The sequence below is a fragment of the Mirounga angustirostris genome, unplaced genomic scaffold (assembly GCF_029215605.1).
Source record: "Mirounga angustirostris isolate CCGP_5_RB_7025 unplaced genomic scaffold, mMirAng1.0.hap1 SCAF_14, whole genome shotgun sequence".
Taxonomy (NCBI): domain Eukaryota; kingdom Metazoa; phylum Chordata; class Mammalia; order Carnivora; family Phocidae; genus Mirounga; species Mirounga angustirostris.
The window spans coordinates 154,292-172,060 of NW_026991722.1; the positions used below are offsets into that span (position 1 = coordinate 154,292).

At 45.3% G+C, this 17,769-nt stretch overlaps 1 protein-coding gene and 1 long non-coding RNA gene across 2 annotated transcripts in view; one reads left to right on the forward strand and one right to left on the reverse strand.

Annotated features, from left to right (window-relative positions):
• The window catches only part of PARD6G (par-6 family cell polarity regulator gamma), a 77,673-nt gene extending 68,112 nt beyond the window's left edge, over positions 1 to 9,561 (forward strand). The window contains exon 3 of the mRNA XM_045886495.3: positions 7,850 to 9,561. Within this exon, the coding sequence (XP_045742451.2) occupies positions 7,850 to 8,646 (797 nt within the window). The 3' untranslated portion in view covers positions 8,647 to 9,561. The remainder of the gene's footprint in view (positions 1 to 7,849) is intronic.
• Positions 8,617 to 13,842, reverse strand: LOC135362569 (uncharacterized). The gene is made up of 3 exons (XR_010407420.1): positions 13,050 to 13,842; positions 10,897 to 12,998; positions 8,617 to 8,756 (listed from the first exon to the last, which is right to left on the reverse strand). It is a non-coding gene; the product is annotated as an uncharacterized LOC135362569 (long non-coding RNA).
• Between the last annotated feature and the right edge of the window lie 3,927 nt (positions 13,843 to 17,769).

The window sequence follows — 17,769 nt, forward strand, 5'->3', positions numbered from 1 at the left end:
CCCGTCAGCCCCTCGGGATATGTGATGAGGAGGGTCAGTCTGGCCAGAGCATGGCCAGGGCCCGCTGGCTGTGGGTTTTGAAGCCTCGCGCCCACATTCCCGACCCTTGTGCACAGCCCTGCCGCCCCCAAGGTCACTGAGGACAGAGACGCATTTGGTAAATCGGCACGCGCTTGGTGGCTGTAAGAAGCAGGAACAGGCTGAAGTAGGCAGGAGTCTTCCCCACTCCTATGATAATCTCTACTGAGGACATTTAACAGAAAATTGAAAACATTGTTTTATTTTTAAATACCAAACTGGCACCGAGCAGTTGTGTTTTCTTATCTCGCAACTAAGGACATCTGTCATGATGGAAGGGGCGGGTCCAGCGCCACGCCCTGAACAGGGAGGTTGTAATTAATTGCTTACGGTGGAAACTTGCTGGTCTTTAGATTCAAATGGAGGGGGAGTATGTGTAAGTGTGTGCATGTAATTGGATAATTAATACCAACGTTCAGTTTAAACATTTATCTGGTAGGGTTAGAATACGTCATCACTGAAAACAGGTTAACAACCTTGTGTTGAAACACTACAATGTACAACATGTTGTTCAAGGAAAAGTGTCAAAACCAAAATTGTGTACAAAAAAGGATGACTAAGGAACTCAGAAACTGCCAACTTCATGCTGATATGCTTTTTGCATGGAATAGTGTTTTGAACAAAAAAATTGTAGTGTATTATTTGGAAGTACAAGCTGGCTTTTGTTAAAGTAACTTTCTAACTTGCAGTCAGGTAAATATGAAAAATAGTTGGCATTTCTGTACATGAATTGCTAGAAAGAACAGCTCTAAGGAACTGGAAAGTCTCCCATTGACTGAGAACCCTAGGAATGCTAATGATTCACCCTTGCTGAGACAACACAGCCCCCTGGCCTTCCCGCCAGCCTCCTGCCCATCTCCAAACAACCTAATTCCAGAACTTCCCACCAAGATGAGGAGTCCTCCCGGTGCCCCCCAGGCTGTGGAGTGGGTCGGGTCAGCAGCGTCTGCCACGCACAGATGCCCCTGGACTGTGCTGCCTCGTTGGCAGAATGAAGCGGGGTTTCCCAGACATGGGTCTGGGACTGCCGGACGTATGTTATTTGAGGTGGATGCAGCGGATAGCAGAAACACAGTAGTTAATGACCGGTGCCAACCTGACCAGATGGCCTCGGGGAGCCGGGCGGTATTGTGGGGGGGGGGGGCACTGCTGGCAGGCCTGCCTTCATTTTAGAGGGGAACATACCAGAAGACTCAGCATTTGTTTACAAGTCCAGATGGCGACAGAGTGGTAGCTTTGTCACTCAGGAAATAAGTGAAAATGATAAATGATAATGTTTTCTGGCAGCTTCCTAGAGGTTAGCAATTCAACACTCTTTTTAAAAAAGCATTTATTAAAATGTGAAGTTGGCTGGGATTATACTTTATATTGTTGTCAGGTGGGTAAACAAGGCTCCCTCGCACCCAGTCATGTATTAGGGTCCAAGAAGGCCCAGAACCCAACACTCAGACATAATGTTAGTGAAGAACAATATGGACCCTACAAAAAAATACTCAAATATGAAAGGTTTATAAGCTATATAGCCCTTTACACAAGAAGAGAAAATATCATGGGGCGTGGGGGAATGCCCCTTGAAGTTTGACAGGTTTCAACTCCAAGGAAGAGAGAACACGTGTTAGCAGTCTTTTGGACTTGGTGTGGCAGGGAGTTGGGATGGCCTCATGAGCACATAACGCAGATGGGGAGGAGAGGCCCTGGTGGATCTGGAAGATATGCTTTGCAGGCTAAGTACTGGAGAAACAGAGATTATAAGTGAGCCCTTGGCCTTTCTCCTTTGGGTCCTTGGTCCTTGGCCCTTGGTCCTTCTCCATTGGGTCCTTGGTCCTTCTCCATTGGGTCCCTGGCCCTTCCCCAGGTCCTGGGCCATTGGTGCTTTGCCGTGCCCCCATCTGTGTTCCAAGTGACACCATTTTATTTCTGTAGAAATGATAGTAATGTCCCCACTTTGATTTCTGATTTTAGTAATTTGAGTCTTCTCTTTTTCTTCGTTCATTTAGTTAAAGGTTTGTCAATATTGTTGATCTTTTTGAAGAAACAACTTTTTGTTTCATTGATATTTCTCTACTGTTTTTCTATTCTGTACTTCTTATATCTCTGCCCTAATCTTTACTATTCCCTTCCTTCTGGTAGCTTTGAATTTAGTTTGTTCTTATTTTTCTAGTTCCTTAAGTTGTAAAGTTAGGTTGTTGATTTGAAATCTTTCTTGGTTTTAATGCAAGCATGTATAGCTATAAAATTCCTTTTTACACTGCTTTTGCTGCATTCCATAAGTTTTGGTATGATATGTTTTTGTTTTCATTCATCTCTAAGTATTTTCTAATTTCCCTGTGATTTCTTCTTTGATCCATTGGTTGTTATAAAGTGGTGTTTAGTTTTCACATTTTGGTGAATGTTCCAGTTCTCTTTATGTTATTGATTTCTACTTCATCATGTTGTGGTCCAAGAATATACTTTGCATGCAAGATATTTATCTTTTAACATCTATTGAGGCTTAATTTGTGGCCAATATTTGGTCCATTTTGGTCCCGGGGTCCTGGGATCGGGCCCCGCATCGGGCTCCCTGCTCGGCAGGAAGCCTGCTTCTCTCTCTCCCACTCCCCCTGCTCGTGTTCCCTCTCTCGCTGTGTCTCTGTCAAATAAGTAAATAAAATCTTAAAATAAAATAAATAAAATGTTTAGTAGAATTCACCTGTGCCATCTGGCCCTGGACTTTATTGTTTGTCAGGATTTTGATTACGAATTCAATTTCATTACTAGTAATCAGTCTGTTCAGATTTTCTATTTCTTCCTGATTCAGTCTTAGAAGATTATATGTTTCTAGGAATTTATCCATTCTTCTAGTTGTCCAATTTGTTGGTATATAACTTTTCATAGCAATCTCTTATAATCTTTTGGATTTCTGTGATGTCAGTTTTAAATTCTCTCATTTCTGATTTTATTTACTTGAGTCTCTCTTTTTTTCTTGATGAGTCTGGCTAAAGGTTTGTCAATTTTGTTTATCTTATCAAAGAACCAGCTCTTAGTTTCATTGATCTTTTCTATTGTCTTTTTGGTCTCTACTTCATTTATTTTCACTCCTATCTTTATTACTTCCTTCCTTGTACTAATTTTGGGCTTTGTTTTTTTATAGTCTTTTTTAGGTGTAGGTTTAGACTGTTTGAGACTTTTCTTGTTTCTTGAGGTAGGCCCATATCTGTAAACTTCCCTCGTAGAACTGCTTTTGCTGCATCCTAAAGAATTTGAACTACTGTGTTTCCATTTTCATTTGTCTCCAAGAACTTTTTTTCTTTCCTCTTTGATTTCTTTGTTGACCCTTTGTTTGTAGCATGTTGCGTAGCCTTTACGTGTTTGTGGTTTGTTCCAGATTTTCTTGCATTTGATTTCTAGTAATACCATTGTGGTCAGAAAAGATGCTTGATATGATTTCAATCTTCTTAAATTTATTGAGACTTGTTTTGTGACCTACTGTGACCTATCCTGGAGAATGAACCATGTGTGGTTGATAAGAATGTGTATGCTGCTGTTTTGGGATGGAATGTTCTGCATACATCTAATAGGTCCATCTGGTCTAATGTGTCATTCACAGCCACCGTTTCCTTATTGATTTACTGTCTGGAAGATCTATCCATTGATGCAAGTGGAGTGCTAAAGTCCCCTACTATTATTATATTACTATCAGTTTCCCCCTTTAAGGTATGTTAACATTTGCTTTATGTATTTAGTTGTTTCAGGTTGCATGCATATTTATGATTGTTATATCCTCTTTTTGGATTGATCCTTTTATCATTATATAATGCCCTTCTTTGTCTTGTTACAGTCTTTGTTTTAAAAGTCTAGTCTGGGGCTCCTGGGTGGCTGGGATGGTTAAGCGTCTGCCTTCGGCTCAGGTCATGATCTCAGGGTCCTGGGATCGAGTCCTGCATCGGGCTCCCTGCTCCTTGGGAGTCTGCTCCTCCCTCTGCCTCTCTCTCTCTCTCTCGAATAAATAAATAAAATCCTTAAAAAATAAAAAAAATTAAAAATAAATAAAAGTCTAGTCTGTCTAATATAAGTATGGCTATCCCAGATCGCTTTTTTTGCTTCCATTGGCATGGGATATCTTTTTCCATCCCTTCATTTTTGATCTGTGTGTGTCTTTAGATCTGAAGTGAGTCTCTATAGGCAGCATATAGATGGATCTTGTTTATTTATCCTTTCACCCCATGTCTTTTGATTGGAGCATTTAATTATCAATAGGTTATGTACTTATTGCCATTTTGTTTATTGTTTTCTGGTTTTTGTAGTTCTCTGTTCCTCTCTTCTTCTCTTGCTCTCTTCCCTTGTGATTTGATGACTTTCTTTAGTGTTATGCTTGGATTCCTTTCTATTTTTTTGCATATCTATTTATAGGTTTTTGGTTTGGTTATCATGAGATTCATATAAAACATATATACAACATCTATATTAAGTTGATGGTTGCTTAAGTTCAAATACGCTCTGAATGCATACTTTACTTCTCTACAATTTATGACATATTTTACTTTTTTGTGTATCCCTTAATTTTTATAGATATAATTGATTTTACTACCGTTGTCTTTTAATATTCACACTAGTTTTGTAAGTGATTGATCTACTACCTTTACTATATGTTTGCTTTTATCTGTGAAATTTTTCCCTTTCATAATTTTTGTATTTCTAGTTATGGCCTTCTCTTTTCTGCTTAAAGTCCCCTTAACATTTCTTATAAGACCAGCTTAGTGGTTATGAACTCTTGATTTTCGCTTGTCTGGGAAACTCTCTCTCTCCTTTAGTTCTGAATGATAGCCTTGCTGGATAGAGTATTCTTGCTGTAAGTTTTTTTCCTTTCAGCACTTTGACTATGTCATGTTACTCCTTTCTAGCCTGCAGAGTTTCTGCTGAAATATCAACTGATAGCTTAATAGGGTTCCCTTTGTATGTAGCTAGTAGTTTTTCTCTTACTGCTTTTAAGATTCTCTCTTTAACATTGCCATTTTGATTATTATATGTCTTGGTATGCACCTCCTTGGGTTCATCTTGTTTGGGGCTGTGTTTCCTGGACCTGGATCCCTTTCCTTCCTCAGATTAGGGAAGTTTTCAGTTGCTGTTTCTTCAAATAGGTTTTCTGTCCCTTTCTCTATCTCCTCTCCCTCTAAGACCCCATGCTGTGAATATTAGACACTTAATGTTGTCCCGGAGGTCCTTTAACCAGTCTCATCTTTCAGTTCTTTTTTCTTTTTATTGTTCAGCATGGGTGCTTTCCATGTCTGTCTTCCAGACCACTGATCCATTCTGCATCCTCTAGTCTGCTATTCATTTTCTCTGATGTGATTTTCATTATAATTATCTCATTATTGAAGTTCTCAGAGTTCATCCACTCTTCTTTCAAGTCTGGTAAGTATCTTTATGACCATTACTTTGTATTCTTTATCAGGTAGATTGTTTCTCTCCATTTCTTTAGGTCTTTTTCTGAGGTTTTGCCTGATTCTGTGTTTATTTCTATGTATTAAGTCCACCAGCTATATCTTCTGGTCTTGAAATTAGTAGCCTCACATAAAAGGTGTCCTTTGGGGCCACAGTCCCCTCTGGTCATCAGAACCATGTGCTTCAAGGTTGTCCCCTGTGTGGCCTGCATGCCCCCTCTTGTTATGACTGGGCCATGCCTGCTGGAGCATGCTGGTAGGTGGAGCTGACCCCCCTCCTTGGGGCAAGAGTCCCTCTGGAGGGGTGTCAGTCCCAGTTGGGGGCTACCCCCTGGGTGTGGCAGGTGGGGGCTGCTCTGGAGGGGTGCCTGCCAGGGCAGGTGAAGCAGTCCTAGCAGGTTAGATGGAGAGTGCCAGAAGTGGTGCCTGGCCAGCTAGGCGGAAGGAGGGCAAGAACAGAAGTGCCCATCAGCACTTCCATTCCCAGAGAAAGCTCCTACAGATCCCTGCCCCTCCAGCATATGCCCTAAAATTTGTCAATACATCTCAGGCACTTTTCAAACTGCTGCCTCTGGAGCCAAGCGATACAGTACACTAACCCTTTAAGAGCAGAGTCTCAATTTCCTCTAGCCCTTGCTCTCCTGGAACTGGGCCCCACTGGTTTTTAAAGCTCCCAGGGTTAAGCCTTGCTGATTTTCAGAGCTAGACATTACGGGGGCTTACTTCCTGGTGCAGGTCCCTAGTGCCGGGGATACCCATGGGGCTTGATCACCTCAGTCCTCAGGGAGGACCTCTGCCCCTGTGATATCCCTCCCACTTGTGGGTCGTGTGCCAGGAATGTGTTTCCTGACTCAGTCTTTGCCCCTCCTACCCTTCTTGGTGTGGCTTTTTCTTTCTGTCCTTGGCTGTGGAAGACCTGTTCCGCTGGCCTCAGGTTGTTCTCAGATTGAGTTGCTTTCTATGTGGTGGATGCCTTGGTGTGTCCCTGGGAGGAGGTGAGCTCGGGATCCTCCTACTCCACCATCTTACCCCACTGTCTCAAGGCATTTGTGTTAAAGTCTGTCTAGTAGATCTGACCTCAGGTCTTTTTTAGGGACAGATTCTGTTGAGTTCTCTTTTTCCTTTCAATGGGCCAGACTCCCCTGTTTCCTTCTGTGCCTTGTGATTTTTTTGGCTGACCACCGGACATTCGAATCTCATGACGTGGTAACTCTGGAAATCAGATTCTCCCCCTTCCCCAGGGTTTGCTGTTTGGTTGTCATCGTTCTTCTGATGGTTGTGGGCTGTCTCTGTGCCTGAGGTGTAAACTGAATGTCTTCTCAGGTCTTTTCTGAGCCTTTCCTTGGGCACGCGCGGTCCCTTCCTAATTTCCCACGTATGCAGCTCTTTTTGAATGTCCTACTGTGTGGCTCCCAAAAGGGGAAAAGTGAGAAGCAAAAGGGGGACAAGGGGGCCCTCGCCCTTCCAATGCCCTTGGAGTCACTGGAGCTGGAGGGCCGACAGCAACGGCCGCCAGGCTCTGTGTCTGCACCTGTGTGATCAGAAGCAGCCGGTGGTGGTCAGAGCTTAGACCCCTGCTCTTTGGAGGACGGGGTGCTTCTTGCCCACCTGGCGTCTGCAGGCTGCCCCAGAAGCACGTGCACGGCTGCCTGCCACACGGCTGGGTAGCTGCTCTGTGCTGGGAGCTAGAAGAGACCCAAACTGACTACTTCTCCTGGACAGCTGCAAGCCTTCAGCCGACTCTGCAGTCCCCAGATAGTCCCATCAGACAGATTCTGCCGTGCGGTCGTTGCCCGGTGGGGAGAGATTCCTGGTGCTCCCTGCTCTGCCCTCTTCCCAGGATCCAATCAGGCACTTTTAAACTTTCCATCGCTGTTAATCCTCTTTATTGCAGTTTCTTATTTCTGCCTCTCCACCTTTCAGTCATTTTGTCAGTGGCCTGTGGGTGGTTCTGGAGAGTTCCAGAGAGCTAACTTTAGGGAGGCAATTGCACTGAACTACTGGGGCCAGGTCCACGGATGCCAGCATTATTCGCGGACTCAGTGAAACAACTCAGAAAGTTACTCCAGCGTATCCTCCTGGAGGTGGAGACTTCCCCCAAAAGTGAGGTGTGATGTAACAAACTGGTAGCTCCTAGGCATGTGCGTGAGACTCGTAGGGAATTAGCTGAAAGACGTGATGCGATTGTGGGGCGCACTGCTCAGAGTTTCGCAGGATCCCGGGGCCCACCGGAGGAGCAGAGGACCGGTCGGCAGCAGAGGGGCTTTGCCCCAGCGCGCACGCGCTGCGGTGCCTTCGGCGCTTTCCCACACCTGCGCCTGCTGTCCTGACTGTCCCCTCTGCCGTTTCAGAGGAGGCGGAGCACTGCAGCTTCGGGGCCGGCTCGCTGTCCCGCCGGAGGAAGCCCCTGGCGCTGCGGGAGGACGGCCCCCGCCGGCGCGCACACCTGCACATCGGCCTGCCGCACGACTTCCGCCCCGTGTCCTCCATCATCGACGTGGACATCCTGCCCGAGACGCACCGCCGCGTGAGGCTGTACAGGCATGGCTGCCAGAAGCCCCTGGGCTTCTACATCCGTGACGGCACGAGTGTGCGCGTCGCCCCGCAGGGGCTGGAGAAGGTGCCCGGCATCTTCATCTCGCGCATGGTGCCGGGCGGTCTGGCCGAGAGCACCGGGCTGCTGGCCGTGGACGACGAGGTCCTGGAGGTGAACGGCATCGAGGTGGCCGGGAAGACGCTGGACCAGGTCACGGACATGATGATCGCCAACAGCCACAACCTCATCGTCACGGTCAAGCCGGCCAACCAGAGGAACAACGTGGTGCGCGGTAGCCGCGCCTCGGGCAGCTCGGGCCGCTCCTCGGACAGCGCGGCCAGCCGCCACAGCCTGCCCGCCGCCCCCGCGCCGCTGCACCTGCAGCCCGACGACGCCGACAGCGACGACGAGCCCGACGTGGTGCTCGAGGGCGTCCTGGAGCCGCGGCCGGGGCCCAGGCCGCCGCCGCCGCCGGGCAGCCAGGCGCGGGTCAACGGCGCGGGCCCGGCGCACCGGCTGCTCAGCTCCCTGCGCGCAGACCCGCGCCAGAGCCTGGCCCTGCCGCTGCCGCCGGGCGCCGTGGAGGAGCACGGCCCGGCCGTCACGCTGTAGCCCCGGGCGCCCTGCGCGGCGCTCGTCGGCTGGAGTCCGGCCGAAGGTCAGGAGGGAACGGAGACTCCGCCCTTTTGTTTTGATCGCCCACACCCCGCGCGTGACTCGACCTTAGGATGGAAAAGACAAATGCTATTTTTAGAGACTTTCTCCACGGAGCATAAAATGCACACGCCCGCAGTCCGTACCCAGCCAGACACACGTCCCGGCACTCCCGCGACCAAGTGCAGAAAATGTTGCAGTTTCGAGAATACTTTTATAAGCGAAGCTTTAAAAGTACTTTTTTAAAGACAGTACACCGCGCTTTTAATGTGACTCGTGCAGACGCAGCCAGTTCTTACTGAGCTCCGCTGCCTTGCACGCTCCGCTGATGGGCAGGACGCCACCCGAACCTACAAGACGTATGACTGTAGACCATGAATTTCAAATTTCCACATTGCTGATAGCTGTACTTCAGATAGCCGGGGGGTGTTGGACTCCCAAACATCCCCGGGGAAGAAGAGCTGGCCTGAATCAGTCAGGGCCTCGCAGGCAGGCGGTCAGAGGGCAAATGCCGGCTCTGCTGGATTGGAAGGGGACGCTCAGCAATACTTTTGTGACCAAAAGCCAATATTTACTCTGTCTTTTCCTGTGGACTGATTGAATCTGAGGGCAATTTTTGAAATATTATCAGCAGAAAGGATGGATAAGCCTACCACACACCTCCAGCCAGGCCTTTGAAAGCTCATATTCATTTGGATGTATAGTTTCTGTTGTCTTTGTTTTTAAATAACAAGTCACCTGGAACTTGATTTTTAACACAGAATAAATTCATTGTCACTTCCCCTCGATCTTCCAGCAATATTTATATATTTAGTAATTTTAAAAGTTTATTCATGTTTGATCCAGTTTTATATGAAGTCTATTTTGCTTGAATCCAATATCGAAGAGAAAATTACACTTATACTTGGAGAACTAAACTTTGACCAAATAAAGCTTTCGTATAAATACAGGTAAAAATATTTTTCTAGGATGCCTTTCCTGGGAGAGTACACAGCTGCTTCTCCCGTGGTCCAGCACCCCCTGCTGGTCAGTGGCAAAACTGTCCTGATTTATGGCCGCTAACAAATGGAAAACAGTACCTCAACATCTTCATTTTTCCTGAATTCATTAAGTGTAAAAGCCAATTATTTTTCTTTCTTTTGGAAACTATTTATTGGGCAGAAATAGTTTTTATTGAGTAGTTATGGTCTCCTGCACCTATGTTTGATTTTGTTATTTGTACGCCAGCCTCGCTGTTGGTTTTGTTCCTAAGCACAGGGAAGACCAAAGGTGCTCTCCCTTTGAGGTCTGGGGTGAGAGTCCAAATACACCCAAATTTATGGGCTCCAGTGAACTATATGAGCATCTTTTCTGGCACACAAGCAGTCAGAAGTGTTTTGTTTTGTTTTTTTTACTACAATAAGTATTATAGAACCAAAACTCTAATGCTAGTTACTATCACAAATGAAATGTTCTTTTACTAAGTTATTGCTGGTTATTGAATATCTTGTTGAGTAACTGGATCTGTTACCAAGAAGGAAAGTTATATTTCTTACCATGTTTAAGTTAAGTAAATGTGAATAATTTTTTAGTCAAAAGAAAAAAAGCCTCCTCTGAGACTTGTATGCTGTTGTTCATAATTTTAGGAATTCTGAATTTCTTGGAACAGCTGCTTGAGTGTATTTTTGTACCCATATCTTTACTTCTGCCATTTTCTCCTTAAACAAAAAAACTATGTTGTATTACACATTAAAGTTTTCTTGGTTTTATATATCAAAGAATAAAAACTTTTTCTTTGCATTTAATATTTTTCACTTGTGTTCTAAATACTGGAGAGATTAGCAGTGTTAGCGATGAGCAGAAACTTGCCACTCAGAATGGAATGCCTCTAATATTTACCAAGTGCCTGTCATGTGCCATATTTTTTCACTTAATCGTCACTCGTGCTCCATGAGGCAAGTAGCATTATCCCCATTTTACAGATGAGAAAATGGGCTCAAACTCAAACAGGTAGTAGGTCATTTCAAATAACTAAATTATAGTTGTATTTGATGGGAGATGGATGTGTCTTAGGTCTAGAAACTTCTTTTTAAGTCCTTTGGAAAAAGGTTTTCTAAATACTTACTATACAGCTCTTCCTAAATATACCCAGGTTTGCAGAATTGTCATTCATGCTTTCTCACTCTGACATTACTAAACATAGAGTACATAGCATCATGATCTACTCACCCAGTCGTCACGGATGTTATGGTGGTAGCAGCGAGCACCAATAATTCCTGGAAGAAATGTGCTTTCTACAGGCATTCATCAACCTAACCCTTTCAGTGGCTTTTCAAGTTTACAGTTGGGGAAACTCCAATAGCTGGCCTGTCCCCTGCACATTCCAAGGACATGGAGCTGCTGGTGAAGGAGGTGGAGATGCAGGGCTTGCCTTTGTACAAGACGCACGCACCTGCATGCACAGCGCAGGGTGCAGGTCTCCCTGACCCAGTAATCCATATTGCCCACCCTACGGCATATGGTGCTGTCGAGAGGAGCCCGCCTGTCAGCGGGTGACGAGGCTGTCCACGAATCAGACCTTATGTAGCATCTTGCAGAATTATTCAAAGTGATCACACATGGGGAGTGGGGCTCATGGCAAGTTGCAAAGGTACCTGAAAAGTCCTGATCGTTAAAAAATCCAGTTTAGCTAAATCTGAGATAAGTCTTCCAAAAGAAGGCCATTAAGTTATTTTCATGTCTCCATCAAATGTTTTTTGAAAGCTCTGAGGCACTTCTGGGGTCCTCGTTTCCAAGATGACCAAGAAAAAGAGGAATAACGGTGGTGCCCAAAAGGACCAGGGCTGCGTGCAGCCTCCCGCTGCACCAGCTGCACCCGGCGTGCCCAGGGACACATTAAGAAGGTCGTTGTTCAGCACAGAAGCCACCGCCATCAGGGACATTTCCGAAGCAAGCGTCTTGGCTGTCTAGGTGTGCCAAGCTGTGTGTGAACCCTTTCCTGTGTGAGCCTTGCCATTCACAGCAGGGTAGTCGGGCACCGCCCTCCAGAAGGACCGATTTAGACCCACGGCTGCTGCCCCAAACTTCCACCAAAGCCCACATAAGGAGCCAAGTCTTCAAGGACTGAAGGAAAAGTGTTCTCTGGAAACAGGTAAAATGAAGATTGTACTTTTAAAAGATATAAATGAGTGAATGATAGCTCTGATGCAAGTATGAACCAAAAATGGTGTAAATGCCCCCTTTTAGTCCTTGCATGAGAAGAAATAGCTGCTAGAATGGGTGGTAACAGGTTGTTCCATTGGAGAAAACTCATTCATAGCAGGAATTAGTATGCTGTGGTTTTTGTAGCAGCTCTGAAGATCAGTCACAGTGGTCTGAGAGTTCAACTTAAAATTACATATTAAGGCTGAACTCATAGCCAATCCCTAAATGCACACAAATATTTAATATGAATCACTAAATTCTACACCTGAAACTAGTATTATACTATATGTGACCTAACTGGAATTTAAATAAAAACTTGAAAAAATATTCAATATGCATTGTTTCTATTGAAAGTACAAACCTACTTAGCTGATTTCCAACTTCTAGGAAGATAAGGTACTCAGTGTAAGCTTCAGGATTTCCCATTTGACACAAGCTGGAGGGTGCTCCCACGTCCTGAGCCCAGATTGTGGCATTTGTGTCAGAATCAGCCAGAGCAACCCGCCCATCCCCAGAGGCTCAAATGCAGGAGACCTGTCGGTAGGGCTTGAAAGGTTTCATTTCTAACAAGTTCCCAAGTGATGTAGAACCTGCCAGTCCAGGAATCACACCTTCAGTACCATTGGCTAATCCCCCAAAAAAGTGTTGCCTAGAGAGTTGCAGGATTTGCCTCAGAGCAAATGACCTTAATGACCAAGGGCCCGTCCAACAAGCACCCAGGAGTTTCCTCTAGTGTGTTATATGCTGGCCCTCAGACCCTAACATAACACCAGGTCACCTGCATATGTCCTTCCCAATGTGCAGACAGTTTTCTGTGAATCACTTTCTGTTCCCCACCACTCTCCACCCTCCGTTCTGCCTCTAATGTCCAATTCCCAAGTATCCTAAGTATTCCTTGTTTCAGAAGGCACCCTAAGCCAATATACAAATTCTTTTTCCCTCTTATCTTTCCTCACCTTGTTTCCTTCTCCTTTATCTTCATAAAAAGAGAACTTGATCAGGGACTGAGAACTTTTCATTACTGAACCACGTTTCTAAGGAATGGAATAAACTCTCATTTTGTTAATAAAAAGCAAACAAAATGATTCAACATTGGTCTCTCCAGCCCAGGAAATGAGTGCCATCTTCTGAATTCCCTTCCCCAGGGAGCTTTGAAAGTGAACACATTATTTCTTGACCTGAACCCACTTAGCCTCAAGCTAATCGTCCAGGGGAGACAGGGACCCCATGCATCTGCACTGCAGGGGGAGAAAACATCTCATCCCAGGACGGAGACCTAAGCTTTCAAGCTGCAGTTGTTTTTTCCTCTCTACATAATGACGTGCACTGCCGAGAGCCACTAAATCACAATGTGACCCTACACGGACACTCATAACCCCACCAAGGAAGGTGGGAAACGTGCTCTCATGGTCATGCTAAATCCAGTTGCGCACTCATATGTGGCTGAGACAAACACAAAATTTTCTGACTCAAAGTTCATTCCTGCACTGCACAGAGTTGACATGGTACCCTAGAAATAGTCTCTCCTGCCCTTGATTTCCCTAGGGCCTCTAGGTGTTCAGGTGGGAGAAATCTGAACCTTGTACAGAAGTTCATATCCGGTATCTTCATGTACTGAACCAAAATTTCTACTCTCAGAGCCTGTTCTTTCCCTCTTGTCTTCAAGTGTACAACCTGAACCCACAAAGTGCTCCAGAAAGCATGAATCACGGACATACAAACCCTGAGGAGAGACAGCTGCATAGACATCCACACAGGTCAACACTGAAATGGAACGTAAAGCAAGGTGGACACAAAAAGCACAAATACTGTGAGCCAAAACCAGTTGTCTGGGAATGAGGTGGTGGACTTTTCCTTTCTGACTCTTTGAGGCTTTCAGAAAAATGCAAGCAATCCATTCTGAAGTCAGAAAAAAAATACAGAATCTCTCACTTAAAAAAAAAAAAAAGTAAATGGAGCAAATGAGAATAACAGATAAATCTTAGGACTGCCATGTGCTTAGAGGACCACAAGTGTCCTAACTCCTTTGAAGCCTCTGAAAGATTCCTGGGAGACAGTGGGGTTATGTGGTTTTTTTAAACCTTTTCTTCTGATTATAAAAATTATATATGCTAATTCTGGAAAATCTGAAAAATAGCATGTACATAAAGAAGAAAACCACCCACAGTAATCCCAGCAGACAGTCACATTGATGTTTAGGTGCTTCCTTGGAAGTCATCGGAGAGATAACTCAAGAGACACTAAATGAGAGACTACCCAGCATGATGCATCTTACTTTCTTTTTCTTTTTTTTTTTTTTAAAGATTTATTTGACAGAGAGAGACACAGCGAAATAGGGAACACAAGCAGGGGGAGTGGGAGAGGGAGAAGCAGGCTTTCCGCCGAGCAGGGAGCCTGATGCGGGGCTCGATCCCAGGACCCTGGGATCATGACCTGAGCCGAACGCAGATGCTTAACGACTGAGCCACCCAGGTGCCCCCATCTTACTTTCTCATGTAACATACCACAAGAATTTTCCTGAAGCAATAAAAATTGTTCCAAAGCAGTATTTTTAATAGCTGCAAAATAGCAACTATACCTAAGTTAAGTTGGCCATCTTCCTGATAGATACTAGGTTATTTACAGAGTTTATATTACAAAAAGTGTGTAAGCTTTATACATAAATCTTAGCTTAGGTTTCTGATTATTTCCTTAGGACAGATTGCTAGAAATGAAATCACTGTATCAAAGGTTATGAACGGGCACCTGGGTGGCTCAGTCAGTTGGGAGTCTGACTTCAGCTCAGGTCATGATCTTGGGGTCCTGGGAACAAGCCCCACATCAGGCTCCCTGCTCAGTGGGGAGTCAGCTTCTACCTCTCCCTCTGCCTCTCCCCCTGTATGTGTGCTTTCTCTCTCTCAAATAAATAAAATCTTTAATTAAAAAAAGGGGGGTATGAACACTTGAAGTTTCAAAAAAAAAAAAAAACTCACAGAAAAGTTACAGCAAAAAAGCTGAAGAGTAAGCTGCCAACCCCACGCGCCAGAACGGTTAGTTACAATTTCCTACAAAGAGGACATTCTCCTACAAAGCCCCAGGACAGCCATGAAAACCCAGATTCTGACCCAACTCCTCCATGGACATGCCAACTCTACAGCTACCTATGGCACAAGTTCCTCTGAAAATTAGCTGAGCAGCTGCCCTGCATCCACAAATCAGAGCCACATCACGGTGGGTAGGAGAGGCTAAGTCTTGGTTTCACCATAATCTCCACCCCCAGTGCAGTGACCCACAATTGGGAGGGAACTCCACAAACCCAGACCTTCTCCCTGAGGACCAAAAGGTTCTAACCCACATCAGGCACCCCAATTGTTAAGAGCTGCACCTGCGGAACAAACCTTCAAAACATCTGGCTTTGAAAAGCAACAGGGCAGGTGACCACAAGACCCAGAGCACTCTAGCAACCTGAGAAATGCCTAAGGGTCTTGCATCCACTCACCACCCCAGGGCCAGTGCAGAAGCAGCTGTTTGAACAGTGCCCAGACTTTATGTCAGAGATCCATTTGCTAATCTTGAAGCATCGGCCTGAGGGGCCAGGCCTCCTGACATATCCTCCAGAACAGAGTCGTTTTTAGGCTACCCCTCTGCCACACTCCACAATAATAGTATCTCTCAGAGAGGAGCTTTCACACACATCTGGTGCCCTGGTTTTTGCAGCTGCAGCCTAGGAACACCCCTCAAAAGTCTGGCTCTGGAAGCCAGGGAGCCTGTTCTTGGGTCCCACAGGACTGTGACGATCAAAGAGACTGTTGTCGGCAGAATACCGCCCCCTGGTCACCGCACAGACAGCAGGCTGAAACATACTTCCATCACTCTGAGAAAGGGGCAGGCTTCAATATGGCACACATCTAGAGGCTATGGAGGTGCTCTCAGGGAGAGAGGCCAAGGTACTCCATCCTTGCACTCTCCCTGTGCCTCACTGCAGCTCACTGGGATCTCCCAGGAAGGAGCTTCAACCTTTCTGGCATCCCAATGTTCAAAACTGCTGCCAGGGACCTCCTCTACATCACCTGGGTCTAGTGGTCAATTGGGCTTTAGGCTCATGGGTCCCCTAGGCCTGTAACCAATGGAAAAAAGAGTTCTCAAACAACTACCCCCCCCGCCCCACACTCCAGGGCAGAGTAAGAAGGAACAGAGCCAGTTCAGTCTTTTGGAGAAAGAGGCCTATAAGCTATCCTCAATGCTGCAGGCAGAGGAGCAGGCTTCTAAATAAACACAGCTAAGGGTTGACTGTAAACCCTCCTAGAGACCTTGGAAGGTAGGTTCTATCTTCACACTCTCCCCCTGCCATGCTCCAGAGTGCCAGTGTCTTGCAGAGGGGAGCTCTTACACAGGTCTGGTGCCCTAGTTCTTCCATCTAGTGTCCTGGTTTTTATGGCTACCACCCTAGGACACCCCCTTGGGGTGACCAGGGGGCTTGCATTACTGGGTCCCATGGAGCTGTAACAGAGACAGTTCCTGGGAGTCTACTACCCTAGGCCAGGGGACCTCCAGATCACCTTTTCTGGTGGCCAACAGGGCTTATGCTTGTGGCCCCACAGGACTGTACATATTTGTATACTTCAAAAGCTGTTGCCTGAATGTCTGGCTTCCAATCAGCCTGAATCTAGATGCTGTCTGAGATTTCACCCACTGGGACACTGACAGGCCTTGGCACACCATCAACAACTTGGAGCTATTAAAATAGGCTGCTTGGATAATCACAAAGGTTCTAGAGACAACAAAGAGCTAGGGCAAGTTTGAACAATAACATTCATCTCCCACAGAAGGCCACTCCTTTAGAACTGAGACAGATGGCGGTTTCATCTAATACACAGAAACATATGAAGAGAATCAAGCAAAATGAGGAAACAGAGGAATATATTCCAAACAAAAGAACAAGATAAAACCTCAGGAAATAACCTTAATGAAATAGAGATAAGTGGTTTACCTGATGAGGAAGTCAAAGTAATGTTCACAAAGATGCTCACCAAACTTGAGAGAAGCATGGATGAACACAGTGAGAACTTCCACAAAGAGAGAGAAAATATAAGAAAGTACCAAATAAAAGTCACAGGCTGAAGAATACAATAACTGAACTTAAAAATACATTGGCTGGGTTCAGTAGTAGACTAGATGAAGCAGAAGGATCAATGAACTCAAGCGCAGGGCAGTGGGACCCTCCCAGTCAGAGCAGCAAAAAGAAAAAAGAATGAAAAAAAAAATGAAGACAGCTTAAGGGACTTCAAGGACAACATCAATGGGATAACAGTCATATGGTAGGGCTCCCAGAAGGAGAAGAGAGAGAGTATGGGGCAGAAAATTATTTGAAGGAATAGTGGCTGAAAACTTCCCTAAACTGGGAAAGGAAACACATCCAGATCCAGAGCCTAGAAAGCTCCAAATAAGACAAACCCAAAGAGACCCACACCGAGACACATTATAATTAAAATGTCAAAAGTTAGAGACTAGAGTATCTTCAAAGCAGCAAGAGAAAAACAACTTGTTATGTACAAGGGAACCTCCACAAGACTATCAGCAGATTTTGCAGCAGAAACTTTGCAGGTCAAAAGGGGGTGACACAATATATTCAAAAAACTGAAAGAAAAAACTTCCGAGCAAGATTACTCTACCCAGCAAAATTATCATTCAGAATTGAAGAAAAGACAAAGAGTTTTCCAGACAGCAAAAGCTAAAGGCATTCATCACCACTAAACCACCCTTACATGAAATGTTACAGAGACTTCTTTAAGCTTAAAAGAAAGGGTGCTCATTAGTAACAAGAAAATATAAGTATAAAACTCACTGGTAAAAGTAAATATATAGTAATGGTAGTTAATCACTTATAGCTGGTATGAAGGTTAGAAGACAAAAGTAGTG